General features: G+C 46.7%; 1 protein-coding gene across 3 annotated transcripts in view; it reads left to right on the top strand.

Moving 5' to 3' along the window:
- ZFHX3 (zinc finger homeobox 3) overlaps nucleotides 1-20737 on the top strand; it is a 251991-nt gene that overhangs the window by 92795 nt on the left and 138459 nt on the right. For all 3 annotated transcript variants that reach the window (XM_059905642.1, XM_059905643.1, XM_059905644.1), the window contains exon 3: nucleotides 1724-2220. In XM_059905642.1, coding sequence (XP_059761625.1) covers nucleotides 1724-2220 — 497 coding nt within the window. The remainder of the gene's footprint in view (nucleotides 1-1723; nucleotides 2221-20737) is intronic.

Here is a 20737-nt window from a genome sequence, read left to right on the forward strand (position 1 = left end):
CTCTTTTTCTCTCTTGTCCTAAAAAGAATGTCACAGTTATGGCTCCTCTCACCAGGGGAGATGGCAAGAGAGAAGACAAGCAGCAAGCTTCCCCAGTCTTCTGACACGCGTGCGCAAAAGATTCCTGTGTCTTGCTAGACTGTCCACAGGCTTCAGATGCAGCCACTCTGCTCAGTCAAGTCTGTACTGAGCTGCTCGCTCCAAGTGCCTTGTGTAGCATAAATAAGAAAACCTTTTTTTTTTTTTTTTTAAATAATAACGTCTTTTCCTTGATTAGCCACTAACTTGGATTCTAATCAGTCATTAAAAAAAAAAAAAAATAACCTCAGCCCAACCACATGTAAAAGGTCAAGTTTAAATATCAGTTGGGGAGTGACAGGGGCAGACGTAATAGCTGAAGCGTGCGTATGTTTAGGGGAGAGGCGGAAAACAAGCCGGGGCTCGGCGTTCTGCTTGACTGTTCGCTTCTAGGTAATGGAGGGAAGGCTGCTCTTTCCAGGCCTTTCCCGTGCTATAAATAAGAGCTGAAAGTATCAATTTACCGCCGGTGAATGAGAGCCGGTCCCTGGTTTACGCAGGGCAGTGATGGACTGAGAAAGAGCAGGGGTGGAGAGGGAGGAGCTGAGATTTCTCAGACCCTTTTTTTCAGGACTGTGAGCTGACCTTTGCCTTTCACTGTCCATCTTAATCCAACTTCCCAAACCTGTAACATTTTGGCTGCTTTTTACCTTGTCTGGCACATCAGACGTTTGAGCCTCTGAGCAGGGGCCTATGTACCCTCTAGAGGTTCAACAAGGAGAAGACTGGACCCTCGTCCTAAAGAGGCTACACCCTGATGGGGACACCGGCCAGCATGAGGCTCTGTATGTGGCTGAAATACGCCAAAGGAGAATGTGACATGTCCCATAGTAGACCTACATTCCGCGCCGCGTAGGGGGCTCATGGAAGGGAAATGATCGTACTCTTGGGGAGGTGTGGGAGGAGCCAGTGCCACTGACAGGCAGGTAGGCTGTTGACCAGTGGGGTGTGACGAGGAATAGGGAGATCATTCCCGAAATCTCAGATTTAGAGCTGTGCTGTCCAATACAGTAGCCACTAACCTAAATGTAAATGAATTAAAAATAAATAAAACTAAAAATTCAGTTCTTCAGTTATACCTTAGCCATATTTCAGTTGTCCAGTAGCCACACGTGACTAGTGATTTCCACACTGGACAGTGCAGATACAAAATGTTTCCATCTTCGCAGGAAGTTCCTGTTAGATAGCACTGCCTGAGGTAAATTCTGGGCCCACTTCTGATTCACCATGAAGGCGTGGTGTCTTCAACATTTCAGGGACTGGAGTTTCAGATTCTGTTATGTCCAGTGAATGATGCTTTTATTTCTGTCTTTTCTTGGGTCTGAGCGAGGAGCTGAATTGAAATATTCAAGAGATTAAGTGGTTCCTACGTTCTTCTAGGCGTTCTTTTCCAAAAGAAGAAACAAACAAACAAACAAACATACAGCCTTCCGCACGTTTCAGAATGTCCGTAGGAAAGATGTGAACACATCAAGTTGATTTTTTGTTGCAGTTTTTCCCAGTTAGTAGCACCTTGCAGTGCTTGGAATGGGATCTCTTCTCTGCTGGAACCTGGGTTGAGGGTGGGGGAGGGCCGGTGGTGCCTCAGTTAGGGCTGCCGCTGTGAGCCTGGCCTCTGATTCTCTGCCCTTCTCCTTCCCTGCAGTGGGCGGTGAGACCCCCCTAGACATGCGGCTCGGGGGCGGGCAGCTGGTGTCAGAGGAGCTGATGAACCTGGGCGAGAGCTTCATCCAGGCCAACGACCCGTCGCTGAAGCTCTTCCAGTGTGCCGTCTGCAACAAGTTCACCACGGACACCCTGGACCTGCTGGGGCTGCACATGCACGTGGAGCGCAGCCTCCCTGAGGACGAGTGGAAGGCCGTGCTGGGGGACGCGTACCAGTGCAAGCTCTGCCGCTACAACACGCAGCTCAAGGCCAACTTCCAGCTGCACTGCAAGACAGACAAGCACGTGCAGAAGTACCAGCTGGTGGCCCACATCAAGGAGGGCGGCAAAGCCAACGAGTGGCGGCTCAAGTGCGTGGCCATCGGCAACCCTGTCCACCTCAAGTGCAACGCCTGCGACTATTACACCAATAGCTTGGAGAAGCTGCGGCTGCACACGGTCAACTCCAGGCACGAGGCCAGCTTGAAGCTGTACAAGGTAAGACCCAGGCTGTCTCTGGAAGGGGAGTTCATTGGATCCCCTGGGTGACGGGGAGGGCTGGGGGTGGACAGACACAGAGGGGCTGGTGGCTGGCTGGCACCCTGGCGTTGGGAGGGGAGCTGGCAACCTGGCGGTGGGCTTCAGCCGGGCACTGCAGGGTCTGTGTGTGGGGTGCCTCATTTGGGGGGCAGGTTGTGTTTCCAGCAGCCCGATACTGTACATTGTTTCCTTTACCCTCCCACTGTCTTTAGAACTGGCTTTCCTCCTACCTCACATTTGCCATTTCCCTAGTTCTGGCTTTGCCTTTGGTCTCCTGTGTTTCCCCTCTCTCCTGCAGGCTTTCTGTTCTCCTTTTCCATCTGGTTATTCCCCGTTTTTCGGTCTCTTCTCCCCGGATGCCCCCTGGGGTTCTTTGTTTATGTTTGTTCATTCATTCATTTATTCAACAGGCACACGTTAAGCCCCAGCCATATACCAGGCCCTGTTCTGGGCCTACATCCATACACAAGGTTGACAAAAAGTCCCTTTCCTCCTAGAGCTTCCATTCTTTTGGGGGGTGGAGGGATGGATGAGAAACACAATGGCTAAATTAGATGGTAGTAAATGCTGTGGGGAAAAATAGGGTCAGGTGAGGGGCCCCTTTGTTCTTTTTCGCTCTGCTTCCCGTGTTCTATGCCTCCTTTCTCTTCCTCGTGTTTAAATTTTCCTTCTTCTTGCCGGGCTTCTCCCATCCTCCTCCTCTTACTCTGTCCTCCCTGCTTCTCCTTCCTTCCTCACCCCATCCTTCCTTCCTCACCCCATCCCTCCTTCCTCACCCCATCCCTCCTTCCTCACCCCTCCCTGCCCCCTTCATCCTTTCTCTCAGTCCGCAGACGGTAACAAGGAGGAGGTGCTCGGATACTGTAAATAGTCCTTTCACTGGCATGGCAGAATTGCTCCAGACGCTTCTATTGATTTTCACTGGACTTAAAGCCTCACCTTTTTCTCTAATCATCTCATAATGGCTTTAGTATGAACAATCAGGTACCAATCGCCATAAATCTGCCCAGCCTCCCTCTACGTCCCTTCCACACCCTCTCTCTCTCTTTCCATTTCCCTCCCTGTTATTGTCAGTCTCTCTTCTTTCCTTTCACACCGTTTCCCACATCTCTGGGCCAGCGAGCGCCAGGTTTCCCCTCACCCTGAGCTCCTTCATCCCCTTTCTGCTTATGGTGATTTTAAACGGAGACTCCAAATAAGGAAGACTCTCATCCTCTCCCCATATCGGCCTCTGCTGAGATTGATACGTGTGATTCATTTTACCATTGCTCATTCTCAGCTTGTCAAGAGACCTGTGTAACATGGATGAGAAACCATTTTAGGGAAAGGAGGAGAAAGCAGGCATGAGGTAGTGGGAATAGAATGTTCTGGAATTGACTGCTGACTCTGGCACGGATGGGCTCAAGCATTGCAGAGGGGAGGGTCTGGGCACCAAACAGTCACTCTCACCCCTTGTCCTCTGTGAGCAGGGCCCTCCCTGGATGGCGTCACCGTGTGCCACCCTTGGAAGGAAAGGCTCCTTGCCATCAGTTTAAATCGGAGGTTTTCATTGGCCACAGGGTGGTGCCGGTGTGGTCACGAAAACCTGATGGAGAAACCGGTGGAAAAAAGAGTTTCTAAAGGACCCGACTGAGTGAAATTAGTACAGAGGACCCGGTGTGGCCCTGGAAGGTTGTATGCAGCTTTGATGGAGGTTGTTTAGAGGTGGCACGAAGCTGGCCTCTTCCATCTGAGGAAAAACATTGCCTTTTAGATTATAAAATGCGTGGGGTGGTGATTAACTCTTCATGCTATGGCCTCCAGTAAGAGTGGACCAGCCCTTGGATTTGCTTCTGAAGGGCCTGGAACCTGGAGGATTCGCTAAGTACATACCTTTTTGGTCCCCGGACCTCGTGCACTGGTCACACCTAGAGGGTCGGGCTGTGGTGGTTTCCAGGGCGGATGTGAGGGAAGCAGTTTGAGTGTTTCCGTTTGTGCTTTGCTGAACTAGCTCTGGATGCTCATCCCCTGCCTTAGTTTTCTCATTTTATGTATGTATATATATTTGTGTGTGTTTTTGAAGATGGAGGAAACTCCTGCTCCAAAAAGGCAGCATAGCAGAAGCGTAAGTATTGGGATGCAGGGTAGAAGGTGGGAACCAACGCTTAGAGGGGAGGTGCCCAGGCAGTGCGTTTGGCTGGCACATCTTAGGGGTGACTTCCACCCACATTCGGGGCAGAATCCCCTGTGTCAGGAGCCGAAGGTCGTCAGTCTGGTCTCATTGGGTAACGAGTGTCCCCGTGACTCCGCTGTGGGGGTGGGGAGTTCTCCCACCCACTCCTGGATGTGACCCAGAAACTTCGCATCTCAGTGCCTGCCCCGGGCCTTTCTGTCGTACAGCGTGACTGAGATAAACTCCTCTTGTCCCCGAGGGGGGTCCCTCTCACAGGGTCTTGTGAGTCCTCGGATTTGGGGTGGGGCTTGGAGGTGTTTGAGAGTCAGTTTTTCTCTAGGCCCTGGTGTGGCCTGTGGTAAATGGAGATTGATTGCATGTTATTTTTCCTCTTGCTAATGTAATCCATTAGCCCAGCACATGCATAATCAGTTTAGAGCACAGTTAACTGGATATAATCGAGTTCTTTACTGTCTGCTAGAGAAACAGCTCCAGATGCTGCTGACCCGGGGAGGGCACCCGGCTTCTCACACGCGGCCCTCCTCACTAACCCCTTCCCCAAGGCCTACCCTGACCCCCGCCCCGCTCCCACGCCACCCACCCCATCTTGGTCCCCTGGCAAATTACTCATGATCGGTCGGCGAGATACCCGCACTTGCTTTCTGTTGCATCTGCTCAAGTGGTCGTGATGCATCCGACTTCCTCGTCGGTCTCCCAACCTCTTTCCCCTCCTCTTCCTCTGGCATGCTGAAGGCGACAGAGCAGCGGTCTCGGGAGATGCAGGCAGAAGTGTAGCTTTCCGGTCTGTCCTTGGACACACTGGTCCAGAGTCATTTCTCTTGGTGTCATAAATCCTGGCATGTACGTTGCTGGATTAGGACTGAGCTGTCTGAAAGCATGAGATAATTCCTAATCTGGACCCGAGAGGGTTGGGCTAATCTGCAAAAAGGAGAAACTGGCGATACTCTCTCTCTTGCCTGGCTGGAATTGTCTAGTTTGGATTATTGTGTGAGAGCAATTTTTAAATCGAGATTAACGTTGTTCATCGAATTCTTCCTCCCTGCCTCCTGGAAGTGAAGGGAAGTGTGGGGGTCAGCTGGGGAGCCCCAGGCATCAGATGGAAGCTGTTTCCTTTTTTCTTTGCCCCCAGGTTACTTTTCTGAAGTGCTCGTGATTAAATTCCTTGAGTCTTTTTTTTGGGTCTTAAATAGCGGTGGCTCTGGTCCAGCCCCCAGTGGTCGTATGTCCAGACCCTCAGAGTTGCCGTTATGGGCACTGTGATAGATTGACACAGAGACGCAGCGGGAAGGCCAGGGGCCCCAGTCAGGCTTAGAGGCTGAGCTCTTGGTTTTTTGCCTATAGTGATTCATCTGAGCCGGAATGGAAGTGTGTTGTGGGAAAGATACTTGTCTCTCATTAGGGCTTGAGCTCCAGAACGGGAATTCCTCACCTTACTGCTTTCCCACATAGATGTTTCACTCTTCTCCTAGAGGACCTGCTCCCAGGCCCCTGTCTCCCACTCCTTCCCCCCACAGAGATGCGGGGTGTTCTTGCTTGTCTTAAATAGGGGGGCAGCAGGTACTGATAACGACTGCCCTCCACTCTCCTCCATGCTAGCACAGATCCTGAGTCCAGTTTGTGGGTTCAGAGCTAGTGGGAGCTCTTCTGTGTTTATCTGGACTTGCCTGCTGTGTGGCTTCCCTGGTGAGCTCTCTGAAATTTGTAGTGTTTTCCGCTTGGGGGAGGAGGGTGCAGAAAGGGCAGTTGGAGATCAGTGCACACCTGCCAACTATTAGAATCTGTTTTTCACTTTGATGTTTTTCTTCACCTGAGAGTCATTGGGATGGAAATCCATCAACTTGAGCAGAGAGATTAAGACCCCACCAGAATCTATTACTCAAACAGTTCCCAGCTGAGTTTTCTTTGATTGGGCCCAGCCCAAAAGTTTCATATTAATCTTAAATTATACACAAAGAAGGTTGTCTACCACAGGGTTGAGTCTGGGCCCCATGTGAGCTGCATCGGGCCAGCTAGGCAAACCGAGGGGGAGACGCCAGATCTATTCGGTTTCAAGTAGGAGGTAGAGTATGGCACCAACTGATTGAACAATACTTACCCAAATTCTCCACATAGTGGGCTTTGATGCTTGCCATCCTGTTGGGATTATTCGAGGTAGAATGAAGGAAGAAACCCTCTGTCAGACTCTGCATTACTTCAGAATCCATCTTCTCAGTTCTTTCCCTGACGGGGTTCACTCTCCCAGCAGGGCAATAAATTCACCATAGGATGGATGGACAGATTGGAAGATGTACCAACAAGTCAGACAGAGGTTTGGTTTGCAATTTGCATTCTTCATGCTCCTTTATGGGTGCACGGGGTGGGGGTCTTAGACACACATCGGCACGCTTCATGCCCACAGATGGTGACCGGCAGCCTTTGTCTTGCTTGGAAAGCAAAAAGCTGTCCCTCCTCCCTCCTCCCTCCTCCCTCCTCGTCCTCTCCACCCTGGTGTGGCTTCATGTTTGAAGCCCTGGTACAGGTGCCATCTGGTTTCCATTGTCACTCTGGAACCAGTTTCCTCAAACCTTGCTTTCTCATTAGGTCGACTATTTTTTTTAAGTGCATACTTATGCCTTCTCCTCTCCATACCTTGGTGCTTTCAACCAAAAATGAAAGGCAGGGAATGTTTTCCTGTGGTTGATTTAGAAGGTGTGAAGGGCCAGATGTTTTGGTAAATTTGAACACGTTTCGCCTTCATGCCCTCCATCTCCCAGAGCAGCTGGGGGTCTGAAGTTCATTTCCCTCACTTGATGGCTGGGCTCGCGGGATGGGGGGCTTCTGGGGCTGGGCTGGGAGACTGCGTGCACATGGGCCCCATGGTCACCACTGGAGAGCCCGGGGGGGGCTCTGGCAGTGTTTCTGGCCACACGATAACTTCAAGGGGACTCTAGGAAGGTTGAAAAATCAAATCTTTTTTGGAGGCAGGGCTCGTGTTGGGACAGATTTTAATCCTTCACTGCTGTAGGAATTATGGCCAACATATGATATAGGAACGTGTGGCCATCGCATGGCCAGTGGGTGCAGTGTGAAAGATCGGCACCTCAGTGCAGTCCTGCCCTCCCTCCAAAACCATCCCACCCACCTTCATCTGAATCCCTCTAGTGGGTGCCATTTCATTCAACACATTCATTCAGCTGATTGGCTTTAAGCACAAGCTTTGCCTAGATCCCTCTGGTTACTGCGTTATACACACCTTCATGTCAAGGAGGTTGGGTCATTGTTACCTTTTGGCTCCACGCTTTAGATAACCAAATAATGGAATTGAAATCTTATTAGGTGTGCCCGTTTTTTTAAAAGTCCAGCAGTAAATATGCTACCTGTTGAAAAACCAGTTTCATAACCATTAACCATAACACTTTCCCCTTTTTTCCAGATGCTTTTAGTATTTTTATTTTCTCTCTTTTTTCCCCTGCATCCTTTTTGTGGATGGTAAAGAACTGATCAGACCCCTTTAGATTATTATTGTATTCTTAATTATTTCTTCAAGACTGGCATCCCATGTTTACCTCAAGTGTAAGCTAATAATAAAATGTGGATTCCTTATTTTTATGGTAGAAATTATTAGTGTGAGTAATGTGTGTTCACTGTAGAAAATTTGAAAAATCCAGGGAAGTATAAGAGAAAATAATCATCAGCCTAAACCCCATCATATGACAACATATTTTTATTTCTTTCTTTTTGCATATAACAAGATGCATAAGTCATCTTACAAAATTGGAATTATGCTGCATGTATACAGTATTATACCTCAGCCCTTACATCTTTAAGTATTTTTCAGTACTTTTTAGAATGGAAGTCCTTTTTCTACTCTCCAGCTCTGCTCTCCAGAAACAAATCACTGTTGTTTAGATGATCTCCTTTTGGTTTTTTTTTTCCTATGCTTATACTGATAGAAATATGTGTGCCTGTGTGTACACATACATACTGTTCACTTAAGAAATCTTCATAGACACATGCTGTGCTTTCGGCTTGCTTTTCTCATATAACTGTTTATCCTGAAAATCATTTCACGTTATTACATACTGATCTAGCTCACTCTTTTTAGTGGCTACATAGATTTCCATTTACTGACCAGGTCCTCACTGATGTACATTTATGTTACCTGCAGTTTTGATCTTACAGACAGTGAGGCGTAGGGAACACCTGTGTTCATACATCTCTCTACACTTGAGCTGTTCCAAGAAGTGGGCCTGCTGGGTTCCAGGGTGTCATGCCTGTAGATAGAGTACTTTCTAATGGCCCTTCAGAAAGAAGACCCTGTCAGAATATTATTCACATTGTTAAGAACATTTTAAATATTATTAAGTTTTAAGTATTTTAACTATTTTAAACATTTCAAGTTTTATTAAGAACATTTCATCCCCTCCCTATATTAGGTGATGCTCAAACCCCCGCATGGTGACCGACACTACGTTATTTTTTTGTTTTCATCAGATTGGCAAATTTGTTCCAATGTGGGTCTCTTTAACTGTTAGATAGGGTGAACGTTTTTTCATGCATTTATTGGCTGTTTGAATTTTTTCCTTTTAATATTTTATTTATTTATTTATTTATTTATTTTTGGCTGCGTTGGGTCTTCGTTGCTGCGTGCGGGCTTTCTCTAGTTGCGGCGAGCGGGAGCTACTCTTCGTTGCGGTGCACGGGCTTCTCATTGCGGTGGCTTCTCTTGTTGTGGAGCACGGGCTCTAGGTGCGTGGGCTCAGTAGTTGTGGCTCGCGGGCTGTAGAGTGCAGGCTCAGTAGTTGTGGTGCCAGGGCTTAGTTGCTCCGCGGCATGTGGGATCTTCCTGGACCAGGGCTCAAACCTGTGTCCCCTGCATTGGCAGGCGGATTCTTAACCACTGCGCCACCAGGGAAGCCCGTCCTGAATTTTTAAAGAATATTTATTTATTTTGCTGCACCGGGTCTTAGTTGTGGCACATGGGATCTTCGTTGCGGCACGCAGGATCTTTAGTTGCGGCACGTGGGATCTAGTTCCCTGACCAGGGATCTAACCTGGGCCCCTTGCATTGGGAGCGTGGAGTCTTAACTGCTGGACCACCAGCAAAGTCCCTTGGCTGTTTGAATTTCTTTAGTGGCTTTCCTTTTCATAGCCTTTTCCCTGTATTCATTCATTCATTCATTCATTCATTCAGTTCATTCATTCATTTTGGGGGTTTGGTCTTTTTTCTGATTGGTTTGCAAGAGCTCTTGGTTTATCAGGGCCAACGGTCCCTACTGTGCTGTGGATGCTGCAGAAATTTTTCCGAGTCTTTTATTCATCTTTCACTTAGCTTAATGATGTGCTTCAGCCTACAGAAACTTTTTCGTTTGTATGTTGTCCAATCTGCATCTCTGTTTCTTTATCCTTCTAACTCTTCTCTTTTTCCAGGGAGGCTCTCTCTCGCTGCTCATGTTATAAAATAATAACAGTAATAGCTAGCTCCTATACGACACTTATCGCAAGCAGGTACTGTCATACCTGCTTTACAGGATTAATTGATTTACTCTTCTCTTAACCCACCTGTTTTCAAATGGGGGAACCCGAGGCAGAGGGCGTTACAAGTCACCAGCTAGTGAGTGTTGTTGGAGTGGGTCTTCAAACCCAGGCAGGTGGGCACCACTTGATTGATAGTTTCTTCAATACTTTCTCCCCCTGTTTAAGACTTTAATTTATGAGGAATGTATTTTGTATATGGTACATTGTAGGACTCTGTTTTTGTGTGTTGTGTGATTTAGGACCATGTTTTCTTTCAAATTGGATGGTTGGTTGTCCAACAGATTCTTAAATAGCCATTCTTTCCTTGCTGATGTGAAAAGCCCTGTGTATCATCCCCGGTCTGTAGATCTTACAGAGCACCTCCCGAATACTTCGCAGATTTGGGTCAGTCCACGCATATTTCTGGAGTATTGCTTGTCGAAAGCACTGAGACACAAGAAGAGGGAACACACAGGCGGTTCTCTTTTCCAGGCATGTAAAGCCCTGTGGATAAGATTTCTTCCTCTCTCCTTTTCCTCTTCCTCTCTGGTGCATTCCTCAGGGTGAAATTTCTTGGATTAATTACCTTCATCTCAAATACACCGGGATGAGAGAGTCTCCAGGAGAAAAGGGGGCTTGAAAGAGGGACCAAATTTTTTATTGTTTCTTAATGGAGACTGTGGGTCTCACCTTTTTTTTCCTTTTTTTTTTTTTTTTTTTTTTTTTTTTTTATAAATAAGACAGAGAACAAATACTGAAAGTCTGAGAATTTCCCTTTTCTGAAGTTCTTACTCGGATAGCATGGGGATAGTGTGGCTGTGTCTGCTTATTTCCAGGAGCAGCTGTTTTCAGCTACTGGTGACAAGTCTCCTTTTGGATTCCAGGGAAGGTGTGCCGTGGCCCCGACTCAGGCTGAGGAGCGGGGTCGTCTAATTTCAGAAAATCCAGTAACTACCGCTTTGTCGAAATACTTGAAACCCTCCCACGTCCACTCTCCCCCGCCCCACAAATCCTTGAGCTCAAAGCCCTAGGCCTTCTTGGGAAAGAAAAATCTCAAACTATCCATCCCCTCCAGCCCAGCCCCGTGGAGAGGAATAAGCCATACTACTTGTGGAGTTCTTTGCACGAATGCCACCTGCTGTCTTAGGGTGGTCTGTAACCCTAAGAATTTTGCTGCAAATATTCCATTGCCTCCACATTCCAGAATAATCCTGTGTGTTACAGTTTCCCCAGGTAAACCCCATCTGGAGGAAAGTGGTGCCAGCTAGCAGGGGGCAAAGACCTAAACCCAATTTTGAGTCCTTTCAACTTGCTCAGGACTTGGACTAAAAGGACAAATTTGCATACATTTAGTCCCAACAGGTGTTTCTGGTTCTTTGTTTTGAAAGGGAAATTGTAAGGGAACAATTAAGCATTGTCAGGAACGTTGTCAGAAGGCAAGAGTTTTTAAAGAATTACGTAATACACCTGAACCATAGTCTTTATTCCTTTTTCAACATAACTTGAAACTCTAAATGCTATTTAAGTGTAGGGTGGGAAAGGCTGTTGCTATGAAAACCCTTTCGGTAGCACTGAGTCATTTAATACTTTAATATTTAATAAAATTAGGTTTCCAGCACTTTTTTTTTTTTTTTAAAGCAGCCAGGTTGTAGGGTGAACGTTAAAAATGTTAAAGACAAAAAAAGTCTGTTGCTCACAGAGATGTTGGAGGTTATTGAAACCAGCAACATCAGCCTGGTGACCCTGAGGAGCGTTGAAAAGACCACAGCAGGGACCTCGGGGTCAAGTTGCCAAATGTAGCAAATAAAAATGTGAAATACCCAGTCAAATGTAAATTTCAGACAGACAACAAATAATTTTTTGTTATAAGTATGCACCATAAAATATAATTATATTTACTTATCTGAAATTCACATTTACCTGGGCATCCTGTGTTTTCTCTGGTAACTCTTCCTCTGGATGATGAAGAAATTCTTTCCTAGTGTCCTACCAACTGGCCCGGTGGGAGCGTAAAGAGAGATAAGTGGCTTCCTTGTTGGTAAAGCCTCTGTTTTTTTTTTTAAATGGGTCCCAACAAAAGAGGAAAATTACAAAGGCCTGTAGTGATGATTTCCAATTTTTGTTATTTATAGAAAACTCATATCAGATTTTCACATTTTGTACATTAAATAAAGTGCTTTTCCTATAATGAAATCTGAAATTTTCTCCAGAGCTACTTGTTAAGATCTGCTTTTCAGTAATTTTTTCATTATTTCCTTTTATTTGAAGTGCTTTCATGTTGCACAGCGAGACGGACGGCAGGATGCCCAGGTCAGTTCGTTGCAGTCTTGCCAGAGGCTTCCACTGTCCTTGCTCACGCTTGACTCCTTGGGCCTCTTTCTGCATTGTTATTTGTATGTAAGTGGTAGAAATTCACAGCCCTTGAGCATCGGCTGTTGTACTTGTGCCCTCCCACAGGCAGGACTCTCCGAGGAGACGCTGAAAGTGGGTTTGAATCGCGACTAATCATCAAGAATGATTAAGGAACCTTCTCTAGGGTCTGTATCCTCATTTTGTAAGAGGCAAACTAGTTAGAAGGTTAGAAATGTTTATCTACCGATAGTATTTGATTTGTAACATGTTAATTAGCAGGGCAGGTTCCCAGTCCCAGGACGAGGGCCTCCAAAGCATATCTGGTCTCTTAGGTCAACAGTTTTAACCACCATTTCGTTTGCCGGGTCAGCCTGTGTGTTGGAATGGCGGGGAGAATTTCTCGTGTCCTTGCTGTCTCTGTTGAGTCTTTCTCTTTCTCTCTCTGACCACAGGCTCCTTCTTGAGGATTGTTGGGCCCTTGTAGCCGCTTCTGAGCCAACCTCTGGACTTCCCTGGGTGACGTATCACACCAGGTTGTCCTTCTTTTCCTACAGAAGACAGGGCCCTGTGGCCCCTGGTTCTGGGATGGGAGTGTCCCTGCACCTGTCACCCTGATTTGCTCTCCTGCTTCTGGTTTGGACCCCAGCACTTAGGACACCATTCCCTGGTTTTGTCTATGGGACACCAATAAATGGGAAGGGGATTTCTCCCTCTGGGTCAAAAACATTTATTGAGTCTGATTTTGTGCTGAGCCCTGAAGTAGGATTTTTGACTCAGGCTAATAAATCTTGTAACATGTTACTTAAAAACCTCTTTTGTGTAGGGAGCTCATAGTGAGTGGCACACGCTGGGTGTGTGTTTTACCTCCAGCGTCCGTGCTCTGGGATGGGGACCCCAGCCCCTGCATCTGTCTGTTTGCCTTTCACGTTGCTCTTGCTTCTGAATCTTCGTCCTTTTGGAAGAGTGCCCAGGGAGATATGCCCAGGTGTAGTTCTGAGTTAGGAGAAAATCACTTTCCAAAAACCTGGGGCACACAAGTCGTACCTGTGTGGGGCTGGAACTTTTTTCTGGTCTACCCTTACTTCCTTTCTCTCTTCTTCCAGCCAAAAAGCTGGAAGGATCCCACAACCAAGCACAGCCTTGCTGATACCTGCCCTCCTGTGACAAGTAGGGAGGACAGAATCCTGAGTGACCTCAAGGCTTTTCCAGCAGCATTCTGTCCCCCTTAACTGTTGGAGGAGCACCGGTGTCCCCAGGCCGGGGGTTGGTCTTGTGGTCTTGCGCACATATGTGGATTGTACTCAGTTCCTTTTTTTGGCTTTTATGTTGATGTATCTTAGGGCCTTTGGGACAGTGGGAACAGTCATGTCGGGATTTGGTGTTTGCTCCCGGGTTCCCTTTGGCCCTTAGGAGGGAGGGCTGGGTCACTGCGGAGAACCTGCCGATGAGATGTGGATGTCGGAGCTCCTGGAGATCTAGGAGAGGCTTTGATTTTATTTACGGCAGAGGCTGGCCTGGTGGCATGAACCCCGTCTCTCTTTGGAACACGTTTTGCTGATTTAAAATAGGACTCATTTGAGTTCCTGACTCCTTGTGAACCTTTGACTGGCGTGGGCCAGGAAGGTTCTCTGAGCAGCATCACGTGTTTCTCCTGCACTCCGCGTATGTGTGGGGGGGATAAAGGGTCACCCCAAATGGTCACCCCCGTGCCAGGGTGGTTTTCAGGGTGATCTGCCCCCCTCTGCTGGGCCTTCCCGTTTCTGGATCTCCCTTCTCCCACCAGCTCTCTCGCTTTCTGAAATCATTAAAGGTAGATGGAGCCTGGGGAACATTCCTAGGTTCTTCCAGGCAGCTGGGCCAGGAGGCGCGCGTCCCGGGACCGTGATGTCCTCAGTGTCCTAGACGTGAGTCAGTGAGTGCGACCCTGCAGCCGGCTGTGCTTTAGGAAGCGCTGTGGCGAGCGATTTGGCTGGAGGCATCTGCTTGTGTGTGTTTCTTTCACTTCTGGTTTTCAGATTAGGATCCAAGCATTTTTCATTATTATTATTTTTTTGTCCAGTCTGGGTTTCTGTTAGTGATGGCCACAGCTGCCAGTGTGGGAAGACCAAACCATTTCTCCAGGGACAAGAGTTCTGTAAAGTCAAGTCCAGTCTCGTCGTGTCCAACTTTGAATCCGTATCCCACCTCTCCATCTCCATCATCTTGCTGCGATCGTTTGCATTTCTGGGCCTTCGCCACTTTGAGTTTATCCAGAGTTCAGGCTCGGGGCATCTGTGGGTTTGTTCTGAGGTGGCGAGTTCTTGAGTCATTCTTCCTCTCTGACTTTTTCCTCTCCGATGTTCTAGCACCCAGAGGACCCCAAAAGTCACCGAGACACTCCTTCTGCATTCTCAGTGCCTCCCACAAACGCTGTCACATGCTTTTCTGCCTTGCCTAGTCTACTCTTTATTCCTCTTGGTACATGGCATTTGGAATAAAATCTCACCTGGGGAGGTCTCAGACAGCAGCGACAAAGCCCAGCTCCACTGAGGGGAGACTAATTACACAGCTAATTAATCCAACAGATGTCACTGTAAATGCTCGTTTCTTTGTAATTTGGATCTACATCACTGAGATAGGCTTTGGGCCCCGCTGGAAATGTCCTTTTTTATCAGACTTTAAGGAATAGCATATTTCCGGCCTCGCCTTTATGCTCTTGTGACACATCCCTGGTTTTCCAGAAGGCTCTCCCCCACTACTGCAGCCACAGATGGTATCTCTGCCCTGAGTGCATGTCACACCGTTTGCCACCAGGCTTGTCTCTTGTCTCATGTTGTTAGTTTGTTTCTCCAACTGGTTTGTAAACCTCTTCAGAATGTCAGCTGCCTTAACCGGTGTTTATCTCTCGAGAATGCACCACGACACAAGACAAGCAGACACCCAGAGATGGTCACCAGTTTCTTTCCCTTTGCTTCCTTGTCTTTCCTGCAAGCAAGTTTGTTTGTGATGAATGCAGCTGAAGAGTGTTTGAAAGGGACCATTTTGATATCAGATGGTGAAGAAGCATAGAACACCTGTGATTTGGTTAGTGAAATCGAAAAACTCACAGATGGAACAACCAAAGGGTTCTTGGAGGTGGGGGAGGGGTGTCAGGAAGCAGGAGGGAGGTGGTGATTTTGTTCCCTCCCTGCTCAGTGATATGAGTGGAACAGACAGGATGCAAGGCTCTGCTTTCTGCAGGCGGCCTGGGGGCGCTGTGCGCCATCGCTGGTGGTCCTGGGCCGCAGGCTGGCAGCCTGTGCCTGCAGAAGCTGACTAGTTCCTAGTGGAGTATTGCCACCCGCCCGAGGCCGTGATGACTGAGTTCTGTTTGCTAACGTCCCCTTGACCTCCCTTGGTCATGCCCGCCTGTGAGTGAAGTCACAGTGTCCCCTCCTGGCTTCCGTGACACCAGTCTTCTGGTTTGTCTTGTCCCTCTCTGGGCCGTCTCCTTGGTCCCCTTGCTGGCTTCTCTTCTGTTATTTACAGTAAATGCTAGAGTCCCCAGGGCTTGGCTCAGGCCCTCTTCTTTTTTCTGTTTGTAATTCTCCCTAAGTGTCATGCTCAGCTTTTAAACAACATCTCCCTTCTGGTGACACTGGAATCACGGTCTCGAAGCCTGGGCTCTCCTTCTATCTGCCTCTGTACTGAGCCCTTCCGGTGAATGTCTGATAGTTGACTCCTCAGACTTAGCATGGCCTGAAGAGAAGTCTTGCTGACCATGTAACTCCCAAGCCCCTTTCTCCCCTGGGCTCCCTTGGTCAGGGCCATGCCAGTCTACCATTTGTTCAAGCCTGACAGCCGGGGGTTATCGTGGCCACCTCCTTTCACTCCCCTGTAGCCAAATCATCACTACGTCCTGCTGACCCCACCTTCAAAATATGTTTCCACCACCTTCCCCGTTGTCTCTCACTGTGTCAGCTCTGTCCTGGCCGCTACTCATGCCCCTTAAAATCCACTCCCCATGCAGTGATTTCATGAAGAGGAAAATCAGGTCATGTCACTCCCCTGCAAAGACCCAACAATGGCTTTCCATCCCACCTAAAATAGAAGCCAACCTTTCTACCCTGGCTAACAAACCTCCTTGTGACCTGGGCTCCACCCGCCATACCAGCCTCATCTTATAACACCCCCTCCCCTTCCCATGACACTTCAGCCACACTGGCCTTCTCACTGTTCCTTCAGCGGGCCAAGCTGGTACCTCCTGCTGGGCCTTTGCACTTGGGGTTCCACTGCCTGGAATGTGCTTCCTTGACCTCGACATCCAGCTCTAGTCCTCAGGGAGGCTTCCCCTGACCACCCACTCTCAACTAGTGACTGAGAGTAGCTCCATCTGAGTTTACTTCTCTGCGTTGACAGTTACTATCTATTTTTCTTATTCATTCATTTATTTATTTGTCTACCAAAAGATCGGCTACCTCGGTTGTCTTACTAATGGCTATATCCCTGGCATTTAGAACAGTGTCTGACTCCAGCTCAGTATATACTCATTGAATGACAGAAGTACTAGCAGAACGTGCCCATGGTTTCTCCTCTGCTCTAGGATCTAGTATAGCAGTGTAGTCTGAACACTTGGCTTTACATAATTGAGAGTCCAAAAGCACATGTCAGAGTAAACTGGATGTCATGTGTGGACCAGAGCTTTCCAGAGCTGTTTATAAGCATGTTACTTACCGTCAATTTTGTGCAGCTTTTTTCTGTATTGACCCACTGGGAAACAGTCCTGGGACTATTGTGCAGCTTGTGTCCAAGTATTTTGAAAATTCCCACATGCAGCTGGCCTTGGCTCCGTGTCCCCAAATTCTACCAGCCAGAATCACACCTCTTTTCACTCAGCAGTCATAGAGATTGATGTTGAGGTAGAAAAAGTGGTGGCACTTTCCTCCTACTTCATATTATAGTCTATTTTTATAGTGGTCTTTTTCCTCTACTCAATTACAAGACCCTTTACAGCAGGATTTGTTTATTCTTATCCAACTTTGTATCCTTCCCAGTCCTGCAGGTATTAGATAGTCAGTCAGTGTCAATTGAAGATTTGATACCAAAGACAAAAATCTAAAATATAGAAACTTAAAGATTAGGCTCAGTCCTGAAAAGGCTGCTCCTTCTGTTTCCTTAGAATCTGCTCTGTTCACTCTCCAACTCTTTGTGTCTAAATGATGCTGGTTAGCCCCATATCTGGTTTTCTCCAGGAGAACCACGTGGCAGAATGTATTCCCAGTAAGAGAGGAACTCCAGTCTCCTTCTCTCCTCCTGCCCCACGTTCAAGCTGCACATCTTTGAACACCTTTAAGGAGCAGGATAACGTACTGGCTTCTTTAGGGCTGTGGTCTTAAACTTTGTAAACTTTGTTGACTAGAATACAAAAAGAGATACATTTTAATTGGTGACCCAGCACATACATATAGAGAGATATTTTATATATGTAGCTGAAACAAAAGTTTTACAAAATAATTTTATCCTTACTACATGTGCTGCATTCTGATACTTTCTTTTCTATCCTATTCCTTTTTTTTTTTTTTTTTTTTAACACAAATGCTGGTTGTATTCATGGCATGGATTTTATGATTCACTAATGCAATGACTCTCTACCCAGGGAGGAGAGGCCTGCCTGGCCCAACCCTCAGAGATTCTGATTTCGTAGACTGGGGGTTTCTAATAGCTCCAGGTTCAGAACCACTGCACTGAAGGATCAGGAACTGCAGTTTGAAAAACATTGTCATGCAGGACACAAAGAAGAGTTGATCGGTGCTGGCAGATGTGTACACCAAAGTTATCCAAGTCTGGAAGGAGTTAGAGGGAGAGAGAAATCACAGCCAATTGGTTAGATCAGAACAGACCTCCTGGAAGGAGGGAAGCTAGAGTTTGTTTGGGCAAGCTTTGAAGAGGGAATGATCACATAGACGGGCAAGCTGGACAGAGGACAAAGGCAGATTCATCTCTTCTACATACTAAACCCGAGGCCGTAATTCTAAACTGATTTTTGTTAACTAGTCCTTCCTTTCATGCAGTGTGGTGGTCACTATAACTTCCCCCAAAAAAATCAGTGTGAGCCAAACATTTCCTACTAGTAACACACTGGAATTGGGGCCTCTTCAGTATTGTATTAGTAAGGAAGTCTGCTCAAATAATCTGTTAAAATAATAAAAAATATTTTTAAAAAGTACCGCATAAACAAATATTGAACTATAGTTAACACCATGTGTGCTAAAGTATTTGCGGGGACTGGGGGGGCAGGTGTAAAGTGTATTTGTCTGCAGTTGACTTTGAAATGCATCAAAAATGGAAGCTTCATTGATAAATGGATAAAAGGATATTATATTTATAAATATATAGCGCAAACTAATATATATACACACATATATATGTACATATACATATACAAACTAATATATATACACATATACAGACTAATGTGTGTGTGTGTGTATGTATGTATATATATATATATATATATATATATATATATATATATACACAGAGCAAAGTATTAGTTTTAGCATCTGGGTGATAAGTGTCTAGTATATGATTTTTTTTCAACTCTTCTCTATTACTGAAAATTTTCATAATACAACATGAGTGTAGAATACTAAAACCTGATGGTTAAGTGGTATTTCTACTCTGAAGTCCACACGTGGAGGCTGCAGGTTCACTGTGAGGTCTCTTCTCCACCCGCACTGTCCTCCCCTCTGCCTTCCCACGCAGATGTTCTGTTGTGTCTCTGAAGGTAGGGCTCAGGTATTTCTCTCTTTTTCAGGCAAGCACATATATTTCGCTGGAGGCAGAAACCCTCCCAACTGAGAGGTCTCAAACCACTGCAGGAGAGGCAGTGGGAATTGAACAGGCTCTTGGTCATTCCAGAAGTTTCAGATGCTCACTAGATGCCAGGCGCTAGAAAACTTCCAGATAGGCTGCCCACGTGTCTGAGGGGAAAGCCAGGTAGCTCTTGGGGTTTTAAAGAGAGAGGGGCTCCCTGGTGTCAGGCTGCCTGGGTTTGAATCTTAGCTCCCGCCCTTCACAGATGTGTGGCTTCGGACGTGAAACTTAATCCCTCTGTGTTCTTCCACTGTGAAACGGGCTCCTGAAACGACCTGCCTGGTCGGACTATTGAGCGAGTTAAATGTGATCCTACGTGGGACGTGCCTGCAGTGTAGTCGGCACACGGCACAAAACAATTTGCTCTTCTCTAACAGTGCCACTTTCCTGCGTTAGATTTTCCGTTGTCTTATGTAGACCACATAATTGAAGTTATTTTATAATTTGGTTTTCATTAGTTTTGAACTTGGCATGCTTTTTGTTTGGGGGACAGAAAGGCTGGTGGGTTTTTTTGGTTTGCAGGAGGGAGAAAGAATTTCCCTGGAGAGATGTGACCAATGAATGTGTAGTGAAGACTTTGGGCAAGTAATTTAACCTCGGTCAGTCAGCTGTGGTCCCATCGGAAGAATGAGGGGCTGGGAGGGACCACTGAGTTCCCTTTCAACACTAAGAGTGTGTGTCTGCAGGATTTTTTTTTTTTTTAATGGAATACATCAGTCTCTTCTATGTAGTGCAGCGAGAAGTGATCTAGTGAAGTACTTAGGAAAGTTAGAAAGTGATCCAAGTCCAGCTTTATTTTGGCTACTCCTCCTTCGACTCCTTCTCTGAGACGTGCCTAACAGGTCTTCAGCTGGGAGAGGAAAGAGCAGTGAAGTTACTTTTACCGACATAATTTTATAATGTTGTCCTGCCTAACCTGGGGGACCTTGGGGACTTCAGAATTTGATTTTTTTAAGCAGGCCTACCCTGCCAGCCCCAATACACCCATATTTCCCTTGCGTGACCAAAACTAGGTGCAAGTAAGAATTGAGGCTTGGAAACTGGTTCAGAGTACACGGCACACTCAGAACTGTGGTCTCTGTTTTTCCCCTTCCCTTATATACATTATTTTCTGATTAAAGCTAATGCAGATTCACTCTAAAGAAATTATAATCCAGAAATGCACAGCATGGAGGGCAAAGATTGAAAAGTGAAGGTTACATTCTAGTTAAACGGGAATGTATTTGGCTTTGGCGTCTCTTTAACGTCTTGTATTTGTGCCTGTTTATGTTTTGTAACCTTGGCAATACCACAGACTATCGTAAAGGGGGAACAGCCTCTGAACACAAATGAAGTATTAGCCACAGCTGCAAAGCTGCCTTACCCACCTTGCCTAAGTGAGTTCATTTATGTTGAAAACCACAGTGTTGGTGGCACGGATGGCTTAACATTGCCTTAGGACTCTTCTTTCAGTGTTTACATTTGTGTCCCTGCTTGTGGCTGTACCACCCCAGCCTCCATTCACTGTAGCGAACACCTGCAGTCAAGTACATAAAACGTTTCCATGGCAACTGTTTGTTATCCATTAATTTACAATATTCCAAAATTTTTCTTCAGCTGAAACTTTTTTTTTCTTTAAAC

Source organism: Balaenoptera ricei, chromosome 19 (genome assembly GCF_028023285.1).
Source record: "Balaenoptera ricei isolate mBalRic1 chromosome 19, mBalRic1.hap2, whole genome shotgun sequence".
Lineage (NCBI taxonomy): Eukaryota > Metazoa > Chordata > Mammalia > Artiodactyla > Balaenopteridae > Balaenoptera > Balaenoptera ricei.